Below are 22851 nucleotides of genomic sequence, written 5' to 3' on the forward strand. Positions count from 1 at the left end.
TCTCTGCTTGGCATATCTTCAATTATTCCTCTGCCTCCCTTTGAAATTAGTTTAGTTATATGTTTATTCATAAGCAACATTTACAATCAGCTTTAATCAGCCTTTTTTTTTTAAAAAGAGTGCTCAGTTTTTCCTCTGTAACATTACAAATTCATATGAGTGGTGGGAATTCCAGCTCTTTTCAGGAGCCAGATCATTTGGCTCAGCTCACCGACAACAGCCGGCTCTTTCAGCTCCCAAACAGCTCCTCATTCTCCCACCAGACATATTTATCACTGTCCTGACCTATGATTATTGTATGTCCATATAAATCACTTAAATTGTAGTTACATCTTATACTTATATAACCTTACAATTCCCATAGTAACGTAATTTTATGTTATGAAAAGATTAAATGCAAAAACATCACATTCCACTTAGTGTTCAATGTTTTGTTTATGATGACCATTCTAGTGCTTTATTAAAAACACACAGACACACTTCTGTTAATTAAATCACACATCTTTTGAATCTGTCAGTTTCATCTGGAGTGGACCACAGGTCTGTAAAACTGCAAATTACTTTATAAGAATGATAATAAAAACAAACCGTAACAACTGTTGGGCAATTTCCCAACTGCAATGTCTTGCCAAGATCCTGAATGTCTTTCCTCTCATGTCCCGCACAGAACTCTGTCTTTTTGCATTTGATACTGCCCGGCTCCTATAAATACTCACTGATGTTGGCTTTGACTCCCAGTCAGTCGCCACAGTCAGTGGTTTCTGCTTCCTGTGACAGAGGTAGTCCCTCAGCCTCATCCCGGCTGTCATAGCGGCCGTGAACAAAAGGCCAGAGTATTGACTTTTTTGCCTTCTTGCTCTGTCCTCATGGTGGAATGTGTAATGAAGAGGTACTGTGAAAGAGAATTTCACTGAAGGGACAATAAGTCTAAGTCTAAATGTCTTTTATGTAATGCTCTGTTGATAGTTCATTGAAAGTAAGTGTGTTACAAACAGTGTTTGTTTCCAGAGTGAGACTTGTTGCCAGTGCTGTGGATGAATGATCTTATTTTGAGACATGAAATGTTTTGTTGGTGATAAAGAGTTGGGGGATGAGATGAACTGTTCAGCTGAGGTTGATGCTTGTGATGCAGACTGTGAAGAGTTTTGAAAGCTTCAAAATCAGTTCTTTTTTTTCTTTTTTTTTTAGCAAAAACTGTATACATTTAGAGCCCAAGAGTGCTGAAGGGAGCAGGATTCTAATGGAATGTTTTTTATTCTTCTGCTGAGCACTAAAGAATCACATTTTTGATGGCCTCAAAAACTCACAAAACTTTGCATATGCACAAATATGGGTCTCGTGAAATGGGTGAAATGGCTTGAAACTTCCACCTGGAACGTGTATTGTGTGTAATGTATTGAAATGGCTTTACAGTACATGACCATACGCTGTGACACACCCTGAACTTCAGCCTTTAACATCTCTTGTCTCTTTTGCAGGTGCCACTCTGTGATTGTCTGCGGTCATAGCCAATCAGCTGCAGTGTCAGGACCAGGGCAGCAACAGTCACAGCATGGACCTTACATTCACCAAGGGAGTGCTCTGCATCCTGTTACTGACCAGACTGGTGCTGCCTTCTCACACAGAGAGTGAGTATTGTACGCTCACACAGCCCAGGGCCTCACTGCCTAGTTTGTGATGCATCATGAGGATGTCAGCACTATGAAAAAAGATCTATTTTTTACAACAATGGAAGCAGCAGTGAGAGGAAGAAATCAAAGGAGGGTGAGAGTTGGAGTTTGAGGAGTGGACCTGCAGGGACAGAATGAGGACACAGCTGTCCAGATAATATCTGCACGCTGTTAGTTGACCATGTCATCAACTGTGGGTTGACACTGAGCTGGTAAGAGGGTCCAGAACCACATGATGTGATTTAATGTTACCTCTGTCATCCAGACATGAGCACAGTTACATGACCAGATTACACCATGCCAACCTTGGTCGATACAACACAGATCACACTTGTGGACAGACTGCTGGACATTATGAAACCTGTTGGTCGTATGGACAAAGCAGAGCAGCATAGATGTGTGATAGTGGGGCAGTGTCAGCCTCCCTTGTAGTCTGATCCAAGCTGGTTTGCTGACCAGCCACAGTCTCTTGTACAGTGCTTTTTACCCTGGAGGAAGGTGTATGACCAGCAGCCCAGTGTGCACATGGTTCCTCAACAATGGCAATAGGCATCTGATGATATGATTGATATGGGCAGTGAGATGCACCATGTTTTTTTTCCATTTATATATATTTTTCTTTGGGTCATCGTAATCACATTTTCTTGCTCCTACAACCTTTTTGTTGGACGCAGACGCACTGTGCATTTGTGACAGATGATTTGTTGTGGATGTTGTTGTTGTGATTTGTTGTGTTTCTGCACAGTTTCACTCCGTCATCAACATTCTAAATGAAAGGAATTATACAAAGGCCAAAGATGAAAGTGCAGAACTTTAATTTAAGCAGAACGCTGTATAATTGGTTGATTAATAATGTGGTAAAATGACTGAGGTGTTTGTCATTTGGTTTAATTTTGATTAGAGTAGTTTAGATTATATATATATATATATATATATATATATATATATATATATATATATATATATATATATATATATATATATATATATATATATATATATATATATATATATATATATATATATATATATATTTAAAAAAAGGTATCCAAATCAGCAGGCAGAAGAGTGAGTAATAGGCAAAAGCAAAGGTCGACACACACTAGAGACTCAAAACAGAAATGCTGGAACTCTCACTTGAAGACAAAGATCTGGCACAGAAGGAGGGAAAGACTCACTAAATACTTCAGGAGAGGGAAGACAGACACAGGTGCAGCACATTAGGGTGGGGCAAGGAATTAAACTTCTCTGAACTGTCTCCAAACCGTCCAAGAGGCAGCCTCCCAGATAAACAACCGGCTGCTGCTGATTGATATCGTTACAGACAAATTAACCACCTCTCACTTATTATTTATATGCTTTCTCCCCCAGGTATTGGCTACAACTCATTCAGCATTACATGCACCATGGTAGCTGTTTATGTTAAACAAAACATATATGTATTATATATAACTCAGAATTTATAATTTAGGCATATGATTTAGAGTTAAATGTTAAGTAACACTCAGAAGTCCATATATATACACTATAGCTGGCTTTCCATCACTCTGTTTTTATGCACATTATCAATTTATGTATAGAAACACATAAAATTAAAAAAAAGTCTCGAATTATGGCAAAAAAGTCTAAACAGATTTAACCTCAGAGGAACAGTTCCAGGAACCTGTTGAGTCCATGCCACAAAGTTCTGTCAGTACCTAATAAAGTTGGGGGTGATTTCTATTACCAAGATAAAAAATATTGTTTTTTTTACTTCTGAACTAGAGATTACTTTATTAAAAAATTCTGGTCACCTTATTACAACAGTTGCACATGCAGTGCAAATGTAAACTAGTGCAAATTGGCTGCATGTTGAACAAATTCCTGTCTATAATTGTGTGACAACCAAATGTCCCGTACACAGATGTACAGGCACTACAACTATACTTAGAAAATAGTGGTTCAAATGTATATTTATATCACATATTATCCATTATCAATGGCCGGTTTTATTATTCAACCCAGTTACATATTTTTTACATTCTTGTTATCGTCAAATAATATTGAATCTATGGCCAGATTGAATGACCATCTTAGAAACAGCTTTACTGGTGATTTAGTGGTTAAATGATGTATACATGCTGAAGTATAAATGTTGGCCTAGGAAGTCTTTCAGCTTTTTTGCCATTAGGGAATGTCTGAGAACTCATCAGAAGGACTCATGTGTGACTGGAAAAATCTCATCTCACTTTGTCAAAGTAAAAACACACATAACTCTAGCTCCAGGCTTTTGTGTGTGAAAGGAAAGAAACTACAAACAGTTCTGAATGCACGTAGCAGCCTCAGTGATTTAAATAGAAAGTCTGTGAGTCACCTGACATCAACAGTTTCCCCACTGTGGAGAATAATGTCAACAGTAGTAAATCCTGTTTGCTAGCATGAAAGTAACCCTAGGTTCTGTCAACTGTAGGTTAGTAAACATGAAGTGGGTGGATACATCAGACCATGAGTAGAATATCCTTCCAAAGAATTCCATGAAAATATAGTTATTAATGAATTGTTGTGAGTTTTAAGGGGTCACAGTTGTGCTCCATTGTTCACTTGACCTCCCGATACCTTTGCGCTAATCTACCTGCACAACCACACACACATCATCAGCTAACTCAGCTCACCTGTGCCACTCACCAATTAAGTCAGTACATACAGTAAGACTCTCAACTTCACTCACTCTTTGCCATCTGAGATGCAGATTTTTTCTTTTTTGACACTCAAGAGATACCATACACCAGCATAAAAAATATATAGATATAGACACAGATATACAGGTGTATCTCAAAAAATTAGAATATGATGGAGGGCAGTCTTCTCCATGATAGTGTAGTTTGAGACAATTAAAATGCTCAGGAAACCTTTGCAGGTGTTTTGAGTTAATCAGTTGATTAGAGTGTGACATCGTTAGGTTACAATATTTCACACTATTCTCATTTTTTGAGATTATGAATTCGGAGTTTTCATTAAATGTACCGGTAAGTAAATGTAAATATTTCAGTCTGTGTGTTAAGTTTCACCATTTGAATTGAACCACTGAAATATATGAACTTTTCCATGATATTCTGATTCATTGAGATGCACCTGTATAACCTTACCTGTTTATCATGCTGCTTACTCTTTCTCTCCTGCTCTCCCTCTCTCTTCCTTCCCTAACCTTTATTTTACCACCCCTCTGCCTTTAGGCATGCCGAACTTCATCACGTCCCCTGATGATCAGATAGGGATATCAGGAGGAGTGGCGTCGTTCATATGCCAGGCGGTGGGTGAGCCCAAACCTCGGATAACATGGATGAAGAAAGGGAAGAAAGTCAGCTCTCAGCGCTTTGAGGTACAACCCAAGAGCTGGCCTCAAACTTTGTCTGATGTGTTAGCTAATGAGCAGTCAAGGTGTGAGACAGGGAGGTGAAGCATGTCCTGGTTGCACTAGAGAGAGAGAGAGAGGCAGAGAGACTAACCCTAACCCTTTTTTGACTTGTTAAAAAAACAACTAACTCTTTTTTCACAATCACTTTAACACAGACAGACACACGTAATTTAGCTAAGGAAAGCTGCACACTTAAAGGGATAGTTCACCCTAGAATGATATTTCGCTCATTATCTACTCACCCTCATGTTGACTAAGGGCTGGAAGAATTATCAGAGTCCACCGTCCCTTCTCTTAGTTACAGGGGGTCTCGGCGTAGCAGTGAATTTCAATGCAACGGTTGCAAAGGGACACCGGAGCTCTTCGTAAAAAAACACACACAAAAAAACATCCAAATACCTCCATGATGCTCGTATGTAATGTCCGTCTTGTGCTGAAGCCCCAAATTGCGTAATTGTCCCGAAAAAAAATTAAATAAGTCTATATTTTAAGCTTGTTTGTAGCGGAAGCTTCTCGTCTTCTTCTTCTTCTTCTCCTATTCCTGGTCCGTCCAAATATCGCGTGATTTGCGCCGGCGTCAGTGCGGTTACTGCGAATCACGCGATATTTGGACGGACCAGGAATAGGAGAAGAAGAAGAAGACGAGAAGCTTCCGCTACAAACAAGCTTATGACTTATGACTTATTTAATTTTTTTTCGGGACAATATCGCAATTTGGGGCTTCAGCACAAGACGGACATTACATACGAGCATCATGGAGGTATTTGGATGTTTTTTTGTGTGTGTTTTTTTTACGAAGAGCTCTGGTGTCCCTTTGCAACCGTTGCATTGAAATTCACTGCTACGCCGAGACCCCCTGTAACTAAGAGAAGGGACGGTGGACTCTGATAATTCTTCCAGCCCTTAGTCAACATGAGGGTGAGTAGATAATGAGCGAAATATCATTCTAGGGTGAACTATCCCTTTAAAGTTCACTTGTTCAGTTACCTTGCATACCTTTCTTTGTTTTACTGTATTGAAATCTCCTGATTACAAAGAGAAGCAGAGAACACTACATTAAAGATTAAAAACAGCAGTTAAAACACAAAAAAAAAAACTCTGAGTGTCCTGCACTGAATAAAAACATGAAACAGACTCACGCCAGGTTCACACCAGACGCGGAAGCGCCGTGAAGCGGAGCGGCCGTGGAAATCGCGCGCGAGCCGCGTCCCTCCAGTTCACACCAGACGCTGATTTCTCCGCGGCGGTCGCAAGCGCCTCTGCTCCTCAGCTGTTGTTTACTCACATTCAGAGCTGTTTTTTTACATCATGGATAAGCAAATAACCTCATATAATTATAATGCTGTGTGCTGTGGGTCACACAACTCCCTGTACTTCTCCACCTCCAAGATTAATTTCACGTCGTCCTTCACTTCACAACAACTCGTCTCTGCCTCTCTCTCTCTCTCTCTCTTTCCCTGTTTGTTTGTGTGTTTTGACCCCCCCCCCCCCCCCCCCCCCCCCCCCCTCCTCCCTGCAGCCAGCCCACTCCTTGTCTCCCTTTCATGTACGTGTGTGTTTTCATCTCTCTCGCTCTCTGTTGAGAGTCTGACAAATATAAATAAGATCCCATTTGGCAATCACTGTATTTTATTTTGAAAAGTGTTTTATTTTGAAAATTGACCGGATTCTCTCGTTGTTTCATGTGTGACTTCCTGCCAAGATTGACGCGATTGCTCGCGGCTCGCGCACAAAATAGAACAGACGCCGAAACGATAACTGCACGGCGCGAGCAATCGGTTGTGTAGTTCAGACCAGACGCGACGCGCCGTTCCGCGGCTATTCGCGGCGCTTCGGCGTCCGGTGTGAACCCGCCGTCAGACAGACTGCAGAAAGGGCACTCATTTAGATTTAGATTAAAAAAGAGAAAAAAACCCCCGATCTTAGCGATGAGACCAGTGCTGAACCGAAACTTCTCCCTAGTCTTCCACAGCAAGCAGTGTTCAGTGCCTTTTCTTGATTTAATGAGACCAGTCCAATATTCATGCCCAGTGAACTGGAGATCTCCAGAACATCCTGAATAAGGTAGACAACCTGCCGGGCACACAGTACATGTCTGAATAAACCCACGGCTCAGGAACTCATCACTAATGAACAGAGGAACATCAGACAGGTTGAATCAGTGGCATCACCGGTCGGTCTGTTCACCTGTTCCAGCTTCTCCAGAAACAGAACCTTTGCCACATTCATCCAGGCTGCTGATTTTACAGATCCATGTCCAATCACCTCTCCCACAGCCAGGGTGACTTATTGTGAGCCATGCTCTAAAACAGGAATATAGCTATTACAATAATTTTCAGATGCCAGATTTATCAACACCACAGCAGTTTTACAGCGAAATCAGCAACATACACACCTTTCGTACACCAGAATCTGCACCGGATCCTACACAAGGTTGATAAATGTGGGCCACTGAGTGCAGAAGTCAGTTGAGAGTGACATGATATTGATATTGCAATAATTGTAAACTGTATCAGATGATACAAGACAAAACACAATATCTATCCAACAACATACAAAACCAAAATGAGCAAATGAGCAGGGGTGGAAAGTAACGAGTTACATTTACTCAAGTTACTGTAATTAAGTAGCTTTTTTGTGTCCTTGTACTTTTTTGAGTAATTTTTAAAATCAGTACTTTTACTTTTACTTGAGTACATATTGTTGGAAGAAATTTACTTAGTTACATTTTAAATAGCTTAAGTTACAAAGTAAAAAATATATAACTCTGTGTGGGTTGTCAGAAGTAGCTACGCCGCTGCCGCCTCTCTCTTTCTCTCTATCTCTCTCTCTCTCCCTTCACAGACGCACACAGCAGCAGCAGGTACACACCTCTCCCCCCTCACCGCTACGTGAGTTAGTGCATAACAAGGCTCGTCGCTATGTTGTCGTCTTAATATTAGCCATTAGCCACAGCTAGCGGTTAAAAGCTGACGTTAATGATTAAAGGTGTACAGAAAAGAAAATTGAATTTGAGCCCACTTTGGGTGATAAAATTAATGTGATAACTCATCTTTCAGACGTTGTAGGCCAAACTTTGTGCAAAATTCTATTTTTGAGTAAATCCGGGATGAAAGTGTGTATTTTTTTTTCGCATTGGATAATGCAGGCGCACGGATTATACGTCAGCCTGTACACGATTCACCAGCCACTGATATTGAATCCGTAATCCGTCATTCAACGTCTGAGACACGCACACACACACGGAGCTCGGGCTCGCCCCAAACTTTGAATATCCCGCCCGCTCGATAACGACCAATCAAATTCGTTTTCCTCACTCGGGTAAACTCGTGTTGCAGCTCGTGACAACTCGGCGCGACAAACAGGACAAACGGCCATTTCTGTACACCTTTAAAGACAACGTTATCAGGCATGTCCATCTATTCAGCTACGTTTACAGTGACCAAACGTCCTCTTTTGCCCGGACATGTCCACTTCTCACGTCCTGTCCGGGGCGTCCGGGCTTTTTTTTTTTAATGAACTCACGAACATGTCTGGCTGTGTTCGGTAACGGGACCGCTGACCCTGCCAGACACACGGACCGGCGGTCCGTTGAGTTAAATGTAGGAGCCCAGTCGGAGCCCAGTCAGATCCATGGCCATGCTCAGAGGAACAGACAAGCAGCCCACTGCTTCAGAGCAGTTACAGTAAAGAGGCAAGAGAGAGAGAACCTACAGTAAACCACCCCCCCCCTCCCCCCCTCCTCCTCCTTGAGAGCAGACAGGAAAGACAGTAAAAAAAAACAGGTGTGTGTGAGTGAAAGAGGGAGAGAGAGATTTTTCTTTTCTTTTTTTATGCGTATTGAAAATGGTATTGAGTAACGAATATTTTGCTTAATATCGATATTGAGTTGAACATTTTAGTATCATGATCATGATCGTGACAACCTTAGTGCCAGTAACTGCAACTGTCCATCTGATTGGCTCTGGACAACTGCAGTGTCAGAAGGTCAGAATCAAGTTGGTGCCACAGGAGCTAAAAGATGATGGAGACCAGTGTATCGATGGAGAAGGGACAAATTTGGAACACAGAAGCTGTGTCTCAATTCAGGGGCTGCAGCCTTCGGAGGACCCAGCCTACGCGGTCTCCGGAGGCAACGGCTTCGGAGGCTCCTCCGTCGGCTGCATCAACGGTCGGTAAATGGGACGGTCTAGCCTTCAGAGCCTTTCCTGATCCGAACGTAAACAACGGCCGAACGTTAAACATTTGAAAGTGGCGCTTGTAACGGCTCTACCGCTCCTCCTCCTCCTCCTTCTCCTTTTTTTTTTTTTTTTCTTTTCAAGAAGTAGAATCAATACAAGGGCAGTTATCATTAATATACTAATAAACAAACCATTGAACAGCAGCCGGGGGGGGGGGGGGGGGCTTCAGGCTATTAAGTGAATAGAGAATAAAGAGCACAAGTAATGTGTTTTCATAGCTTTCTTATTAAAAGTTGTCACACACACCTCCGCTCCTCACCTGTGCAGCCAGAGCAGAGCAGAGCTCAGCTCAGCGGGCAGCCACACCTCCGAGCCGGCCGCAGAGCCGGGTTACCGTGGCTACAGCACAGAGCTGCTACCGTTCGATAGCTAGCGGCTAGGTTGCTAATAACAACAACGGTGCAGCAAAGCATCTTGGGATACGGGAGGCCGCGAAGGATACAAGCGGTGCATCCTCCGAATGCAGGGGAAAGGAGGACGCATTTGGAGGCTGCATTTGGAGGACCCTTCGAATTTGGACGAATTGGGACAGCCTTCGCGCAGCGCTGTGACGTAATCGGCCTTCAAATGCACCCTCCGAAGGATGCAGACCCTGAATTGGGACACAGCTAGAGACATGCACAGAGAATGTTAGGCCAATCTCTGGCCATTATAGCCCCCCCCCCCAAAAAAAAAAAAAAAAAAAAAGGAACTAAGTAACTTTTACTCTGAGTAAATTTTAAATGAACTACTTTTTACTTTTACTTGAGTAGATTTTTACACCAGTACTTTTACTTTTACTTGAGTAAAATTTCATCAAGGTAACTGTACTTTTACTTGAGTAGATTTTTTTGGTACTCTTTCCACCCCTGCAAATGAGCCACTGCCTTGGCGTTGCATTACCAAGACGATGGCCACTGCGCGTAGTACTGAAATGGCCAAAATGCAGTATGTAGTATGCAGTATGCAAACAAAAGCTAAATCTGCAGTATGTGAAAAATTCCCAGATGTCATGATTCGTAAAATATCTCCTTCTTCTCACAGCTTCACTTTTCATTCAAACTAATGCGGCTGCCACAATTGTTAGATTTCATCAATGAGACCAACATTTATCTCCTAAAAAGAATAACATCCTGGCGGTAAACCTCTAAAAAAACCTGCGGGTACTGTATGTTTATTAGCGATCATTTTCTCCACCGGGATGATGACGGAGGTTGGCCCGGCCGACGAGCTCTGCAGACGGGCTGCTGCTTCTGTGAGGAGCCGCTGCTGCTCCAAATGCATAAACCTCATGATATGGCACTTCCATGTCGTCTAGAACCAGTATCCAACATTTTAAACACATTTATAAGTCTGAAAAGCTGGAAAAGCATAACAGGTCCCCTTTAAATCTACCAAGTCCTTCAGCCAGTTATTCAAACAAAAAAAATTGGTTTGTTTTCCAGTTGAACAGGATAATTCTTTTCACAGACAGGAATGCCAGTGTTGGCAGATGTTGTATTGCTGCAGATTTTTCACCATTCACTTTGAATATAATTTCAATATATTTTGGACTCCTTTCCATTATTCCCATATTTTTGGAGACTGTCATAACATATGTAGTAGGGATCCTTTCTTTCCACAGTCTGTCATATTAGGATCATTCTATTAAGCTTATGTGCTTGTAATGTAATCTTCATCTGTGTGTATAAATTGACACATGCAACAGCAGGCTTATACAGAATTATAAGATAAACATATTTTGAGTCTGTAATAAAGATGACAGAAACACACACATCACAGATGATTACCTTCTAACCCTGCTGTACCATTGTCTGGCCAGGTGATTGAGTTTGATGACAGCTCGGGCTCAGTGCTGCGTATCCAGCCTTTGAGGATCCACCGCGATGAGGCCATCTATGAATGCACAGCCACCAACAGTGTGGGACAGATCAGCACCAGTGCCAAGCTCACTGTGTTAGAGGGTAAGACCCGGCTGCCTGTCTGTCCTCCTCTCTGTCTCACCAGCAGTCATGCTACAGTATGTGTCCTTGTTGCTTTACTCTCACCCATACTGTCTCCCAGCCTCTGTCCACCTCTCTGACTCACTGACGACCGAAGGGATTTTCATGGTCATGTGACATCTTGATGTTCTTCCATTAAAGTTTGTCCTCATGTGCATGGACATCACATCCAGCTCAATTCGTAACTCACTTCCACATGTCTCTTTGTATTCAGCTTTAACCTTTTAGGTCAACTGAATTCAGAGTGAGACAGCCTTGCACTGAGTCATCAAACTTTTAAGATGCCCAATTTGAAAACTGGTGCTGGTGTGTTCCAGTGTAAACTGCAGCCTGTTTCCACCTCAGCAAATTTCCCAGGACCTCACAACTCCATCCATAGCTTCCATGGTCTTTAAAGGGTTTCTTTAAATTCAAAGAATTATAGCTTCAATCACCAGAGCAGCTGGGCTTTAGCTAATTAGAATTATAGCCAATACTAGTTACAGTAAAGGGATAGTTCAACATTTTGGCAAATTGGCCCATTGCCATAATCGCTATAGTCATAGCAGTAGGTTCGTTACCTTTATTTGTTGGTGCAAGCTATTTTTAGAACGGCTGAGCCGAGTGAGCTGCTCAGAGCTACACTACAGAGGCTAATGGGATTTCTTGGTTTCCCTCATCAAACTCATCAAATACACAATCCAACAACTCCAAAACGCTCTGGTGGACAAGTTGTGACCTGCACATTCATCACGCTCACACAATCCACGTTGTTGGATAAAAATAGCTTGCACCGACAAATAAAGGTAACGAGCCTACTCCTATGACTATGGGGATTATGGCAATGGGCCAATTTGCCAAAATGTTGAACTATCCCTTTAAAGTTATTGGCTTGAATGGGAACAAAACAGTGGCCTTCAATGTCAAAAGTCATGTGTTTTCCCGCCCCATCCATCCACCCGAAGCTCCCCCATATGGGGACTTGGTCACATTATGTACTATATTAACTAAGTGCCTACTTCATTAGAGCAGCGAGAGGTCCCTAACAGTAAAACTAATCTGTGGGTTGCAGTCAGCTGATGATACACACAAGCTATGGGCTCAGTTTTGAGCAAGGTCTCCCTGGAATGGGGGTGTATTAAAAAAAAAGCACAACCCCCACTATTGTTAACAGATCCATGACAAGAATGCAGTGACCCAGCAAAATTTACATTGAAGCTGAATTTTACAGTTTCATGGAGGAACCTCACATGCTGAAGATGGTAGTGCCAATGTTTGTTTGTCTGTTTGTTTGTCTGTCACAGAGGACCAGATCCCTCATGGTTTCCCCACCATCGACATGGGGCCGCAGCTCAAGGTCATAGAGAGAACACGTACCGCCACCATGTTGTGCGCAGCCAGCGGCCACCCTGACCCAGAGATCTACTGGTTCAAAGACTTCCTCCCTGTGGACATCAGTGGCAGCAACGGGCGCATAAAACAGCTGCGTTCAGGTAAAGCACTTGTCTCAACAGATCTGTATTCACAACTTAATGTGCTAGTGGTTCAACTCAGAAAAATGGCACAGGTGGAAATGGAGTGATATTTGGAGGAAGTCACACATCACAAGAACAACTGTATTTTCAAAACACTTATGTATGAAGCCTGCATGTTTTTGCATATTCTGTGTTATAAACTGTTTTCTGTCCGTCCTGGGTGAAGGATCCCTCCTCTGTTGCTCACCCTGAGGTTTCTCCAAATTTTTCCCTGGTAAAAGGGTTTTGGATGTGAGGGTCTAAGGGCAGAGGATGTTGTTATGATGCTGTGTAAAGCCCTTTGAGACAAACTGTTTGTAAAAATGGGCTGTACAAATAAAACTGCCTTGCCTTGCCTCCAGTATCAAACACTCAAGTAACAAATCAAATGTGAATCAGGATCTGTTGGAAATGCATTATTCAATTCAGTTTATATTATCAGAATGCAGAAGGCATCAAAAAAAAATCTTGAATCAGCTTTAGTAATATAATATTTTTAAGCGTGTCCAGCCCAAGGACTCAACTCTTAAAGCTGAAAAATATCTGATCCTGTCCAAGGGTGTGAATTTAAACGGTCATATTTTAGCAGATGTAAACTTGTGTCTTGGACATTTAAGTCCACAACCCATGAAACTGCAGCTTAATGATCATGATTTGATACTATACATATACACATACATGAGGCCAAACACTCTTCTGATAGGTTGATGCCCATAGAAATCACATAATTTCCACCAAATGTTAAAGATTCTATGCCCGTTATTTTCAAAAAGCTTATGATTGAAGTAAACATTCCCCACACTGAGCAGGGCATCATAGATTTCAGTAATTATCTGAGAAGCACCAGGAACACTGGCATGCCAACACTGTTTGGTTGAATGTTAATTCACAGACAGCTATGAAGCAGCTTAGCGAGGAGGCCTCCACAGGAGCAGTTGGGGCATCTTTCTTCACAATCCGTGCTCCAGCAGCTCAGAGCACAGCTGGACTGCTGTTAGTTAAATAACTGAGCTCTGTACATCCTGTCAGCTGCGTTGTCTATCTCAAACTCCAAGCACCTACATAACACTGGAAAGGCTGTGCCAAGTCATACTTTCTTGCCAGCGCTTGCAGCCACGCTCCTCCTATGGATGCAACTGTATCTTCGACACAAGCAGAGAGGGGACATGGAGAGGGACAGCTCAAGGATATGAGTTGCTTTGAAGTCCACTTTTTCTAAGTTACAGCCAGGGCCTTAGGTGAGAACAAGAATGCCATGTATTATAACTACATAGCAGTTTGTTTCAGGCTCATAGGACATGTGCAGACCCATAGTGGCTAGGCTTACTTCCATAAAATCATAGTCACCCTGTGCCATGAGGTTAAAGATAGAAGAAGATCTACTGTAAGAATAGCTTTGTTTTTAAATTTGAAACTCTTGTTTGAACCTTTTTCTGTCAATAATTGCAACAAAGATTGTTTGTGGGGGAGTGAGGGGACCCTCAGCAGCCACTGCTCAGAGCTGGTCCCTAGGCTCCGACTGTCCAAGGACATTTGGGGAAAAGAGGAAAAGTGAATCAGGACTCTGAGGGATACGATACTGGAGTAAAGTGTTTCCCCTGATTCAGCTGATTTAGCTGCCAGATGTTCACACACAGTAGAAAGTGGATGTTTACACTTACTAACTGGTCAAAACAGAAATCACTGAAGATTTCTTTTTTATTTTATTTTATTTTATTTTTTTTTTACAAAGTTTTGACAGAAAGACTGTGTGATAAATCGCCCGCAGTTTATCGGAAGGGTTAGGGACCAGTGACTTGTTCTAGTATCTATGACGTTCCCATGATATCATGTTTTGATGGACACAACTACAGAAAATCCCCCCAGCCCAGACATTGTGAAAATATAATAAAGTCCTATTATTTTTCACAATCGACTCCAAAACCCATCATGAGTGTTTTCATTGAGCTGTCAGACAGCTGGGCTCAGGACTGGCTCGCCCTCTGAAAGCTGCTGATGTCCCCCTCATCAGACCACAGGGGACACACAGCCTTCAGGGCCTCCCCCCACCCCTTCCGCTTTCTCACACCACCTATCTGCCAGTTCTTTGTCTTCCTGTTCACTCAAGAGCAGGAGCAGCTTGGTTTATTATGCAGATCACTGGCATCTGCATAGTAACCATCCCTCTGTCTTCTGTTTGCTGCATATGACTTGATATTCCCATATGGCAAATGGATTAAAGAAGGGAATGCTACTACTGTTACTAGAATATACTGCACCAGAGCTGAACAATCAGTCACTTGAAAAATATAATCTGAGTTTAACTGCCATATCATAAGAGCTGCTATGTAATCTGTAAAAGGTAATCTATATTCTTTCCTAGGTTTAATGATCTGAACTGAAGTCCTCGACTGTTGCTAATTTAAAAAAAAATTGACAAAAGGAAACTACAGCTGGACGTCTATTTTGATTAAGTGTCCACACTATTAACTTGGCCAAATAGTGTTTTAGTGAAGGAAACCCATTTGTTACTTGGTTTGGCTCTTTTAAAGACTAAACAGAGTAGTCACCTCATATCAATACAGTTGGTTCTGCAAGTGTTTTTCACCACTTCTGTATTTCAACCCATATGATATGTTTTTTTTTAATTATCTGCAATGTTTCTAAAAACATGACACTTTTCTGTATAATGTTATAATCCTACAGGATGATGATGTTCACCTACCTATTCACCTATTTATCTGCCACCAAATCAACCTTTAAACTTTTTCTGACAAATCAGGCTTTTTCTGTTTGATAGACAGCTCTAAATACTCAGATAACCACAAGGCTCAGCAGTTGTTGCTAAAATGTAGTCAGTGAGATGGGAATCAGGCCATGTTCAGACCTGCATTAGTATTTGTCTTTAATGATTCAATATCAGGTTCAATCCAATGTTACTTGTATAGTGCTAAATCATGATGTATGTTATCTCAAGATGTTTTACAGCGTAAGGTCAAGACCTTACTTTTCCATAGAGACATCCCAACAGCTCCCACAGAGAGCAATCTCTTGGCGATAAGGGGAGGAGAGAGACCATGAACGTACATTGTATAGTCCAGGCCAGTTCTGTTTGACTACATACATTTTTGCAATAGAGTAGTCTTGAAAGGCGCAAATAAAATGCATTATTATTATTAATATTATTATTATAAAAAACCTTCCTGGTAAATAGTTTCATTATTCCACAGACAGGAACAGCAGAGTCTGATGTCAAAATGGTCCAAACTTTCAACTATAGTTTGTGTTGTGAGTTGATGGGTCCTATGACGTGGCATTAAACGGGCCAGCAGGGCTGCTTTTAAAGATTGTATAGATAAGTCCTGACATCATAAGTTTTTGCTTTCTCTACTAGAGAAATTAAGAAAATAGAGTATAGCCAGTAAGTTCTCCTGCACGTTCTATCTCACCAACTCCCTATCTGATTTGTCTGATGCATTTTCGCCTCCAGACAGAGATGAAAAACAACTGATCCTGTGAGTGAGGGGTGGGGACAACTGACACACATCTGAACACTCTGCGCACACACACACACAGAGGTGGATGTGTGGTTCAGTTTTTTGAGTCAGTGCAAAAACAAAAGCAGTCTGTTGGAACATCCAGTAAAAGTGGCTCACATGTTTTCAACTGATTGTTTCCGATCATTGCACCGCAGGTGTGTTTTGTTTGCTGCAGTCTGGAGTTCACACACAGTAAAGTGAGAGTGGAGAGTTAGGGGTGATTCAGCCACAAAGGCTGTCACATTCTCTTTGCTTTCTGCTGTTCTTAAAGATATTTTGGAGACATTTTTTGGCTTTATTTTTATATTTAAGTTTTAAAGGAATAGTTCACCAAAAAATGAAATTCAGTCATTAGTGACTCACCCTCATGCTGATGAATACTCCAGAGTAGTTTTTTATTCCTCAAAGTGCATCTGGAGACCCGGGAGGCCGGTTCGTAGTCCAGTGAAAAATATGAGAGTAATAGGGCCCAACACAAAAACGTCCATAAAACTACACAAAAACCATTTAATATTCCTCCACACTGCTCGTCCACTGCAATCCAAGTGTCCTGAAGGGAGATAGTCCAGAAAGGAAAGCAGGAAGAGAGACTGGGGTAATGACATGCGCTAAATATCATCTTGGTCGGAGGTCAAACTAGCGATGCACTTCAGGCATATGCCAACATGCGAGCACCTCCTTTCTGTTGTTATTAGACCTTAATCAATCAACCAGTCTTTATTTAAAGTGTAGAGATTACCATGCAACATGGTCTCAGTGTAGTCTAGCTTTGTGAGAGATTGTCCATCACATACTGACAGACAATTGCTTTCAGTGCTCTGCGAGGGTTCAAAACATAAAAACACCACCAAGACATAAAAACCACATTCAAACCCATGAGATGCGTAAAATCACATAAAACAGTATGTTGCCTTTGTGTGCACACTGCTAAAATAATGTGACAACATTAGGCCCAGACCATCTCAGAATGGGAATCATCAGAGTCATTGTGTCCTCAGTGTGTTGTGATGTTAGTACTGAACAGGGCCTTAAGTGCATTATATTTTCTCAGCACTATGATCCTGAGCTTCCGCTGTCTGTTTTAAAGTTTTTATTTTTCCATTTTGCTACGGAACCAGATCTATTATTACACAGTTCACCTTTGTATTATTAATTTAACCAAATGCCTGTAAAAAAAATAAATAAAAAAAGCCAAAAAAATACTTCAACTTTTGACAATGTATGAGCTGCATATACATGAATGGGTGGTCCCCTCACAACAGGCAGTTACATACAGCTTTTAACTCACAGAAACAAGATATTGGGTACAATCATAACTTTTAAAACCTTATTTGTATATTGACATAGAAATAGACATTGGATTAAAATTCCAAGTGGTTGCAATTAGAAAGGAATACAATGAATTAGATGACCCAAATAAAAATACATCTGGAGTATACTCGTTTTACAGCTTCATAGGGCTCTTGCATATACTGTAGATGCAGGTGCAAAGGGAATTGAGGACCTTTATTATAATAGCAGGATGCCAGCTGTGTGAGGCAAATAGGAAGGTGGATAATGCAAACTAAGTTACAGACAGCAAGTTACTGTATTTTCATTTATAATAAACTAAAGAATAGTAATGTATCCCACAAAACAGTACTTTGTCTATTTCCACTGTGTTATTGTTATTATAATTATAAATAATGATATTGAAATGACAACTATTATTATCTGAAACATTATTTTCTTTTCCAGAGCTTGTGCGGAAAATAACGTGAGCTAGTTGATTTTCCTTAAAACCATTTAAATACATCCTTCACCTTACGAAACTGTTTTTGTTTTAAAGTAATCATTAAACTTATTCCTCCCTCTCAGCTTTGATTTAGTCAACATTAGATAATATATTCACAAATGGGTGAGAACAGCATAGCAGTCGCTCTTGTCACTGCTCTTACCACTCTTGTATTTCTCTGTTGCACTTTTTCTTCCCTTTATACTAATGGATATCTCTAATCCTATTTGCATTCAAATTACCTCACCAGGTGGTACACCGATCAGAGGTAAGAATGCTAGGTTAAAACACTGTCTGTTCATCCTCCTCCATCTCCATCGCCTCCATCGCCTCATTGTGTCCTCACTCCCAGGGCTCTGGCCTCTTTGCTTGCTCCAACACTTTCTCTGCCTTCACCACAGACACGTTTATTAGTGTGTATGGAGAAAAACTAAAGGCAGGCAACACTCTGTGAAAATATAACCACATAACATGAATTAATTAACACTGAGCCTCTCAAAATGAAGCACAACAGTTTCTTCCAATGGTTTCCAGAGAACACGCATTAACTGTGTCTAACTAACTTCATACTAGCCCTGCTCCTTCAAAGGAGGAGCTCACCCTCTCAGTGTAAACCTGCCTGGGATTGCTAAATGTATCAATACCTTGTTCTGCTGTTTGTCCATCACTACTGTGTCCAGTTGGTTTGCTAAGCTCAGTCATTCAGTCTTTTGGACGTGTATCTCATTTTGACCTTGAGACTTCCAGCACATACTCAGCACAGATGTTCCTGATGTTCCTATACAGTGCCACCCACTTGGTTACAGTTCCATACACACCCTGCCTGCTAGCATCCTCCTGCTTAGTGTGTTAGAACTAGGCCTCTATTGATCTGGTGCTCAGAGAGTGCCTATGTGCTGCCATGATCAGTGCCTCTTTAAAGGGGACATATTATGGAAATATCAATTTTTGAAGGCTCTTTAACATATATTTGGGTGTTTGTCTTGCCTTCCAGCCCCAAAATGTGAGAAGTACCACCAAAAAAATCTGTGATTTTCAGGCTCCCAATGTTGAAATCCACATGTGGTTTTATGAGCTGTTCCCTCAGTTCTCTTCCAATGATGCCATTAATTTTAAAATTTGCATAATACCACCCCTACCTGATACCAGCACAAGAGGTGGGATGGGGCAAGTAGTGGTTCATTTGCATTTAAAGGGACAGGCTCTGAAACCAGCTGTTCTGAACAGGGCTGTTTTGAGAGGATGAAAAGAGCTGTGATGTTTGATCCTTGGGGTGTTTTGACCAAAACATGTCACAGACATGTATTTAAGACACCTGCGAACTATTTTAATTTGTGGAAAAGGTGCATGATATGTCTCCTTTAAGTCCAGCCTTTTCCAGCTGCTGGTGGGTCAGGTACTCCTATTGCTCTCATGATGGTTCTGTCTGTTCTTCCTCTTCTTTGGACTTCTGCTGCCTGGGATGAAACCCTCCATGGATTGTGAGAAGCTTCCTTGTCTTGATCTCGGTAGCCTTTATCTCTTTTGGCCAGTTTATTATACCAGCAGGGTACTGTATCTGATGACCAGCGGGGCATAGGTGTTGGATCTTGTTCTTCCCATTCACCTGGCTCTTCAGGATCTCTTCATGGTTCCTGTTTGCTTGTGGGATCGCAAAGTATTTGTAGCCAACTTCAGCATCTTGTACTTCAGTCTGGTCAGTGCTGACCATGCTCCCTCTCTTTGATACTATCATGCCACACTTATGTAGTCTGAATCTCATCACAAAGTTGTTGCTGTTGATCTTGGTAGTGTGTTTTAGTGTGTTTTAGACCCAGACCCACATTTTCAACTGTTTCAAATGCTCTGTTATAAGGTCCAGACTTCACGCCAGACTAAACTAACCAAATCGCCACGGTAAACAGATCATTTCCCACTTTATAATATAGAGGTAGCAAATAGTGAGTGATGAAGGTCTGGGGTTTGACGCCTGTACACTCTCCTTTGAAGCTGCAGATGCTTTCCATACCAGTTCCATTATTGAAGGCTCTATGTCTGAAGGGCAGAGGAAGTTTTGGAAATAACATCTTGGTTGGGGGGTCATTATTTCCATTTCACACTTTCTGCAGTAGCTCTGACTATTATTTTTTAATGCCAAGAGGTCAGAGAAAATGATGACCTCAACTCTTCGAACTCTCAAAAGAATGAAGCGTTATTCCCCGAAACACATCTGAATGATGTTGATAGCAGAGTGGGGGGCGGTCTACAGTCTCCTGTGTTATATAGGGGAAAGGCTTAGCTAATGCGTGTGTGTGTGTGTGTCTTTTGGCTGCTTCCCAGATGGAGGTTGCTCCTTCATCTATGGGTTTGCTGTCTGCACCAGATGCATGAGAGATGTTACCAGACACATAATTTCAATTTAAACCATTTTCCTTTTTCCTTTTTTATTTTTTTCTGAAACTAGAACATTGTTACAAACCCATTCCATATTGCATTTCAGGATTGTATTCTGAAATATGTAACTTTTAACATTTTATTTGTCAAACTACAAAATTGCATGATGTGTGTCTCATTCATAGTCAATACATATAATATTGTTTAATCACTTAAGATTACATTCATGTTTTCAATCTCAAACCTAATCTATCTATTGACAAGTCAGTGTAAAATGTCTTACATGATGTAAAGATTTGATGTGATTGGAATAAGTGGATGTAAATCATGGTTTCAGGTAAGTTACGTTCTCTTCCTAAAATGATTCAAACCACAAGTTGAGTTACTACAGGCTTTGATCAGTTATGATGTTTGTAAAATTCAGATTTCAACAAAATCAACTTTATATTTTACATTCCAGTAGGACTCACTGTCTATGCAGCTTCCTTGCTACATTGGAGCTTCTCAAACTTTGTTGAACAGCTTCTGTTTATATCATTGTCCAGGTGGTAAAATCTCAGTATTACATATAGCTGCTATAGCAACTAGCAACTTGGAAGTAGCAAATGGAAGCAAATCATAGGAATAATAATTAAAATTGCATCACCATTGACATTTGACCTTGACATTTACAAATGAGATACATCAGCCAGGTACAGCCATATAAACAACAGCAGCAGTATTTTCTCTGTTACACCCACATCAACCTGAAGAGCAGAGGCCCCCAAGATGCACACTTGTTGGTGTGTGGGTTAAGATAGGGCCCGCAATGCAATGATTGTAAGTTTAGAAGCATTATGGGATGGAGTTATGAGCTCCAAGGCCAGTGAGTCCCCGTGAAAATACAGTATTAACCTTAAAGAACACCTGACAAAAATGGCTGAGATTATGTCCATGACTTAGCTGAGATGGATAATGGATAATACACACTAGTGTAAAAAATATAGCACACTATAATGAATAAACATGTAATTTAGTGCAGAAAATAGAAGCACACCTCATTCTGTAGCTATTGCCTCTGTAGGTTGGAGTTGAGCTGTGACCTGCTTCATAAAATGAGTAATTGAATGTGTTAGTGTGACACAAGTCCAGTCATCTTGAGTGAGCCTAATTAATATTGGTCATTGCCATAAATGACAAGAATTCTCTTCACATACGTCCACAATGAAAACATTGCAGGAACATATTTGGATGATTTTCCCAAGGGTCTGTATAGAGAGTTGTGTTACTGTAGAGTGTCTGAATCAGGTTATTTTGCCACCGTGTCTTGTCTTTGTTTTGTACTGATTGTGTTGTACGTTTTGGCTTCCCTCCTTCACCAGGAGCGCTTCAGATAGAGAACAGCGAGGAGTCAGACCAGGGCAAGTACGAGTGCGTGGCAGTCAACGGTGTCGGGACTCGTTACTCTCCTCCGGCCAACCTTTATGTTCGAGGTAAGATCCCCACTTGACCCCAGCTGAGGCCTCCCTGCTGCCATTCAGGTCCCCACCTCCAGCAGTGGGCTCCTTTATCACCTCCACTGCACCGCTACTAATAAGGAAACTGGCTCTGTCCAATCAAACTTTTACTTTTTTACTTTACAGTTTCCCACTGTCACATACTGAACTCTGTGTCTGTATCACCGTGTCTCTGGGGATTGTTTATGTATTGTTGCTAGGGGGGAGAAGGGGGTCATCTGGGGTGAAAAAGAGGTTGGCTGTGGTTTTGCATATTTATTCTGGCGAGATGGAGGTTTACACACAAAATTCCCCCAAAAGCTCCAATTGGCAAGGCATCAACAAACAGCTCAGTGAGACTCAGACAGTTCCAGGTTCTCAAAGGCAATTTTCAAGTCTTGTGTTGTTTGCAATTCATATACAACTGTAATCTCTGTTTCATTTGACCTTTCCGCTGTTAATGCTCTTTGATGATGTTTTTAAAAATAATGTCAAAGTCTCTACATGCTAAATATAGCTACAGCTAGTATATGCCACATGTATGATGATGGTGCCCACTGCTGTGATAAGAACTGTCTTTGAGAACTGGAACAAAAATGTTTCTGAGCAGTCTGTCATGTGAGGTATCCTCCACTGAACCCAACAGAGCTGCAGCCAACAGAGTGATGAAGACGCTCATGAGTTTTTATCTCTGCCTCTTTTTCCAACGTCGTCCCCGTCTGTGTTTTTTAACCCATAACATTTCCAGGTTTTCTGGCTTATATCTCTTATATTTCTCTGTTTATATCTCTAAACAAACACTACAACCTGTCATATTTCCAAAGTGTGTGCGTGTGTGTGCTTTTCCTACATTTCTATACGTCTTTTCAGTTTCTCTGGATTTATCTCTTCTGTATTTGTTGTGGAGTCCACAGTCCCTCCTCTACTCATG

The 22851-nt window shown here is 41.3% G+C and overlaps 1 protein-coding gene across 1 annotated transcript in view; it reads left to right on the top strand.

Annotated features, from left to right (window-relative positions):
• Positions 1 to 22851, top strand: part of ptprfa (protein tyrosine phosphatase receptor type Fa) — a 139106-nt gene that overhangs the window by 80572 nt on the left and 35683 nt on the right. The window contains exons 3-7 of the mRNA XM_083970707.1: positions 1479 to 1628; positions 4883 to 5028; positions 11107 to 11248; positions 12571 to 12759; positions 21807 to 21917. Coding sequence (XP_083826833.1) covers positions 1553 to 1628; positions 4883 to 5028; positions 11107 to 11248; positions 12571 to 12759; positions 21807 to 21917 — 664 coding nt within the window. The 5' untranslated portion in view covers positions 1479 to 1552. The remainder of the gene's footprint in view (positions 1 to 1478; positions 1629 to 4882; positions 5029 to 11106; positions 11249 to 12570; positions 12760 to 21806; positions 21918 to 22851) is intronic.

Source organism: Trachurus trachurus (genome assembly GCF_905171665.1).
Source record: "Trachurus trachurus genome assembly, chromosome: 4".
NCBI classification, from domain to species: domain Eukaryota; kingdom Metazoa; phylum Chordata; class Actinopteri; order Carangiformes; family Carangidae; genus Trachurus; species Trachurus trachurus.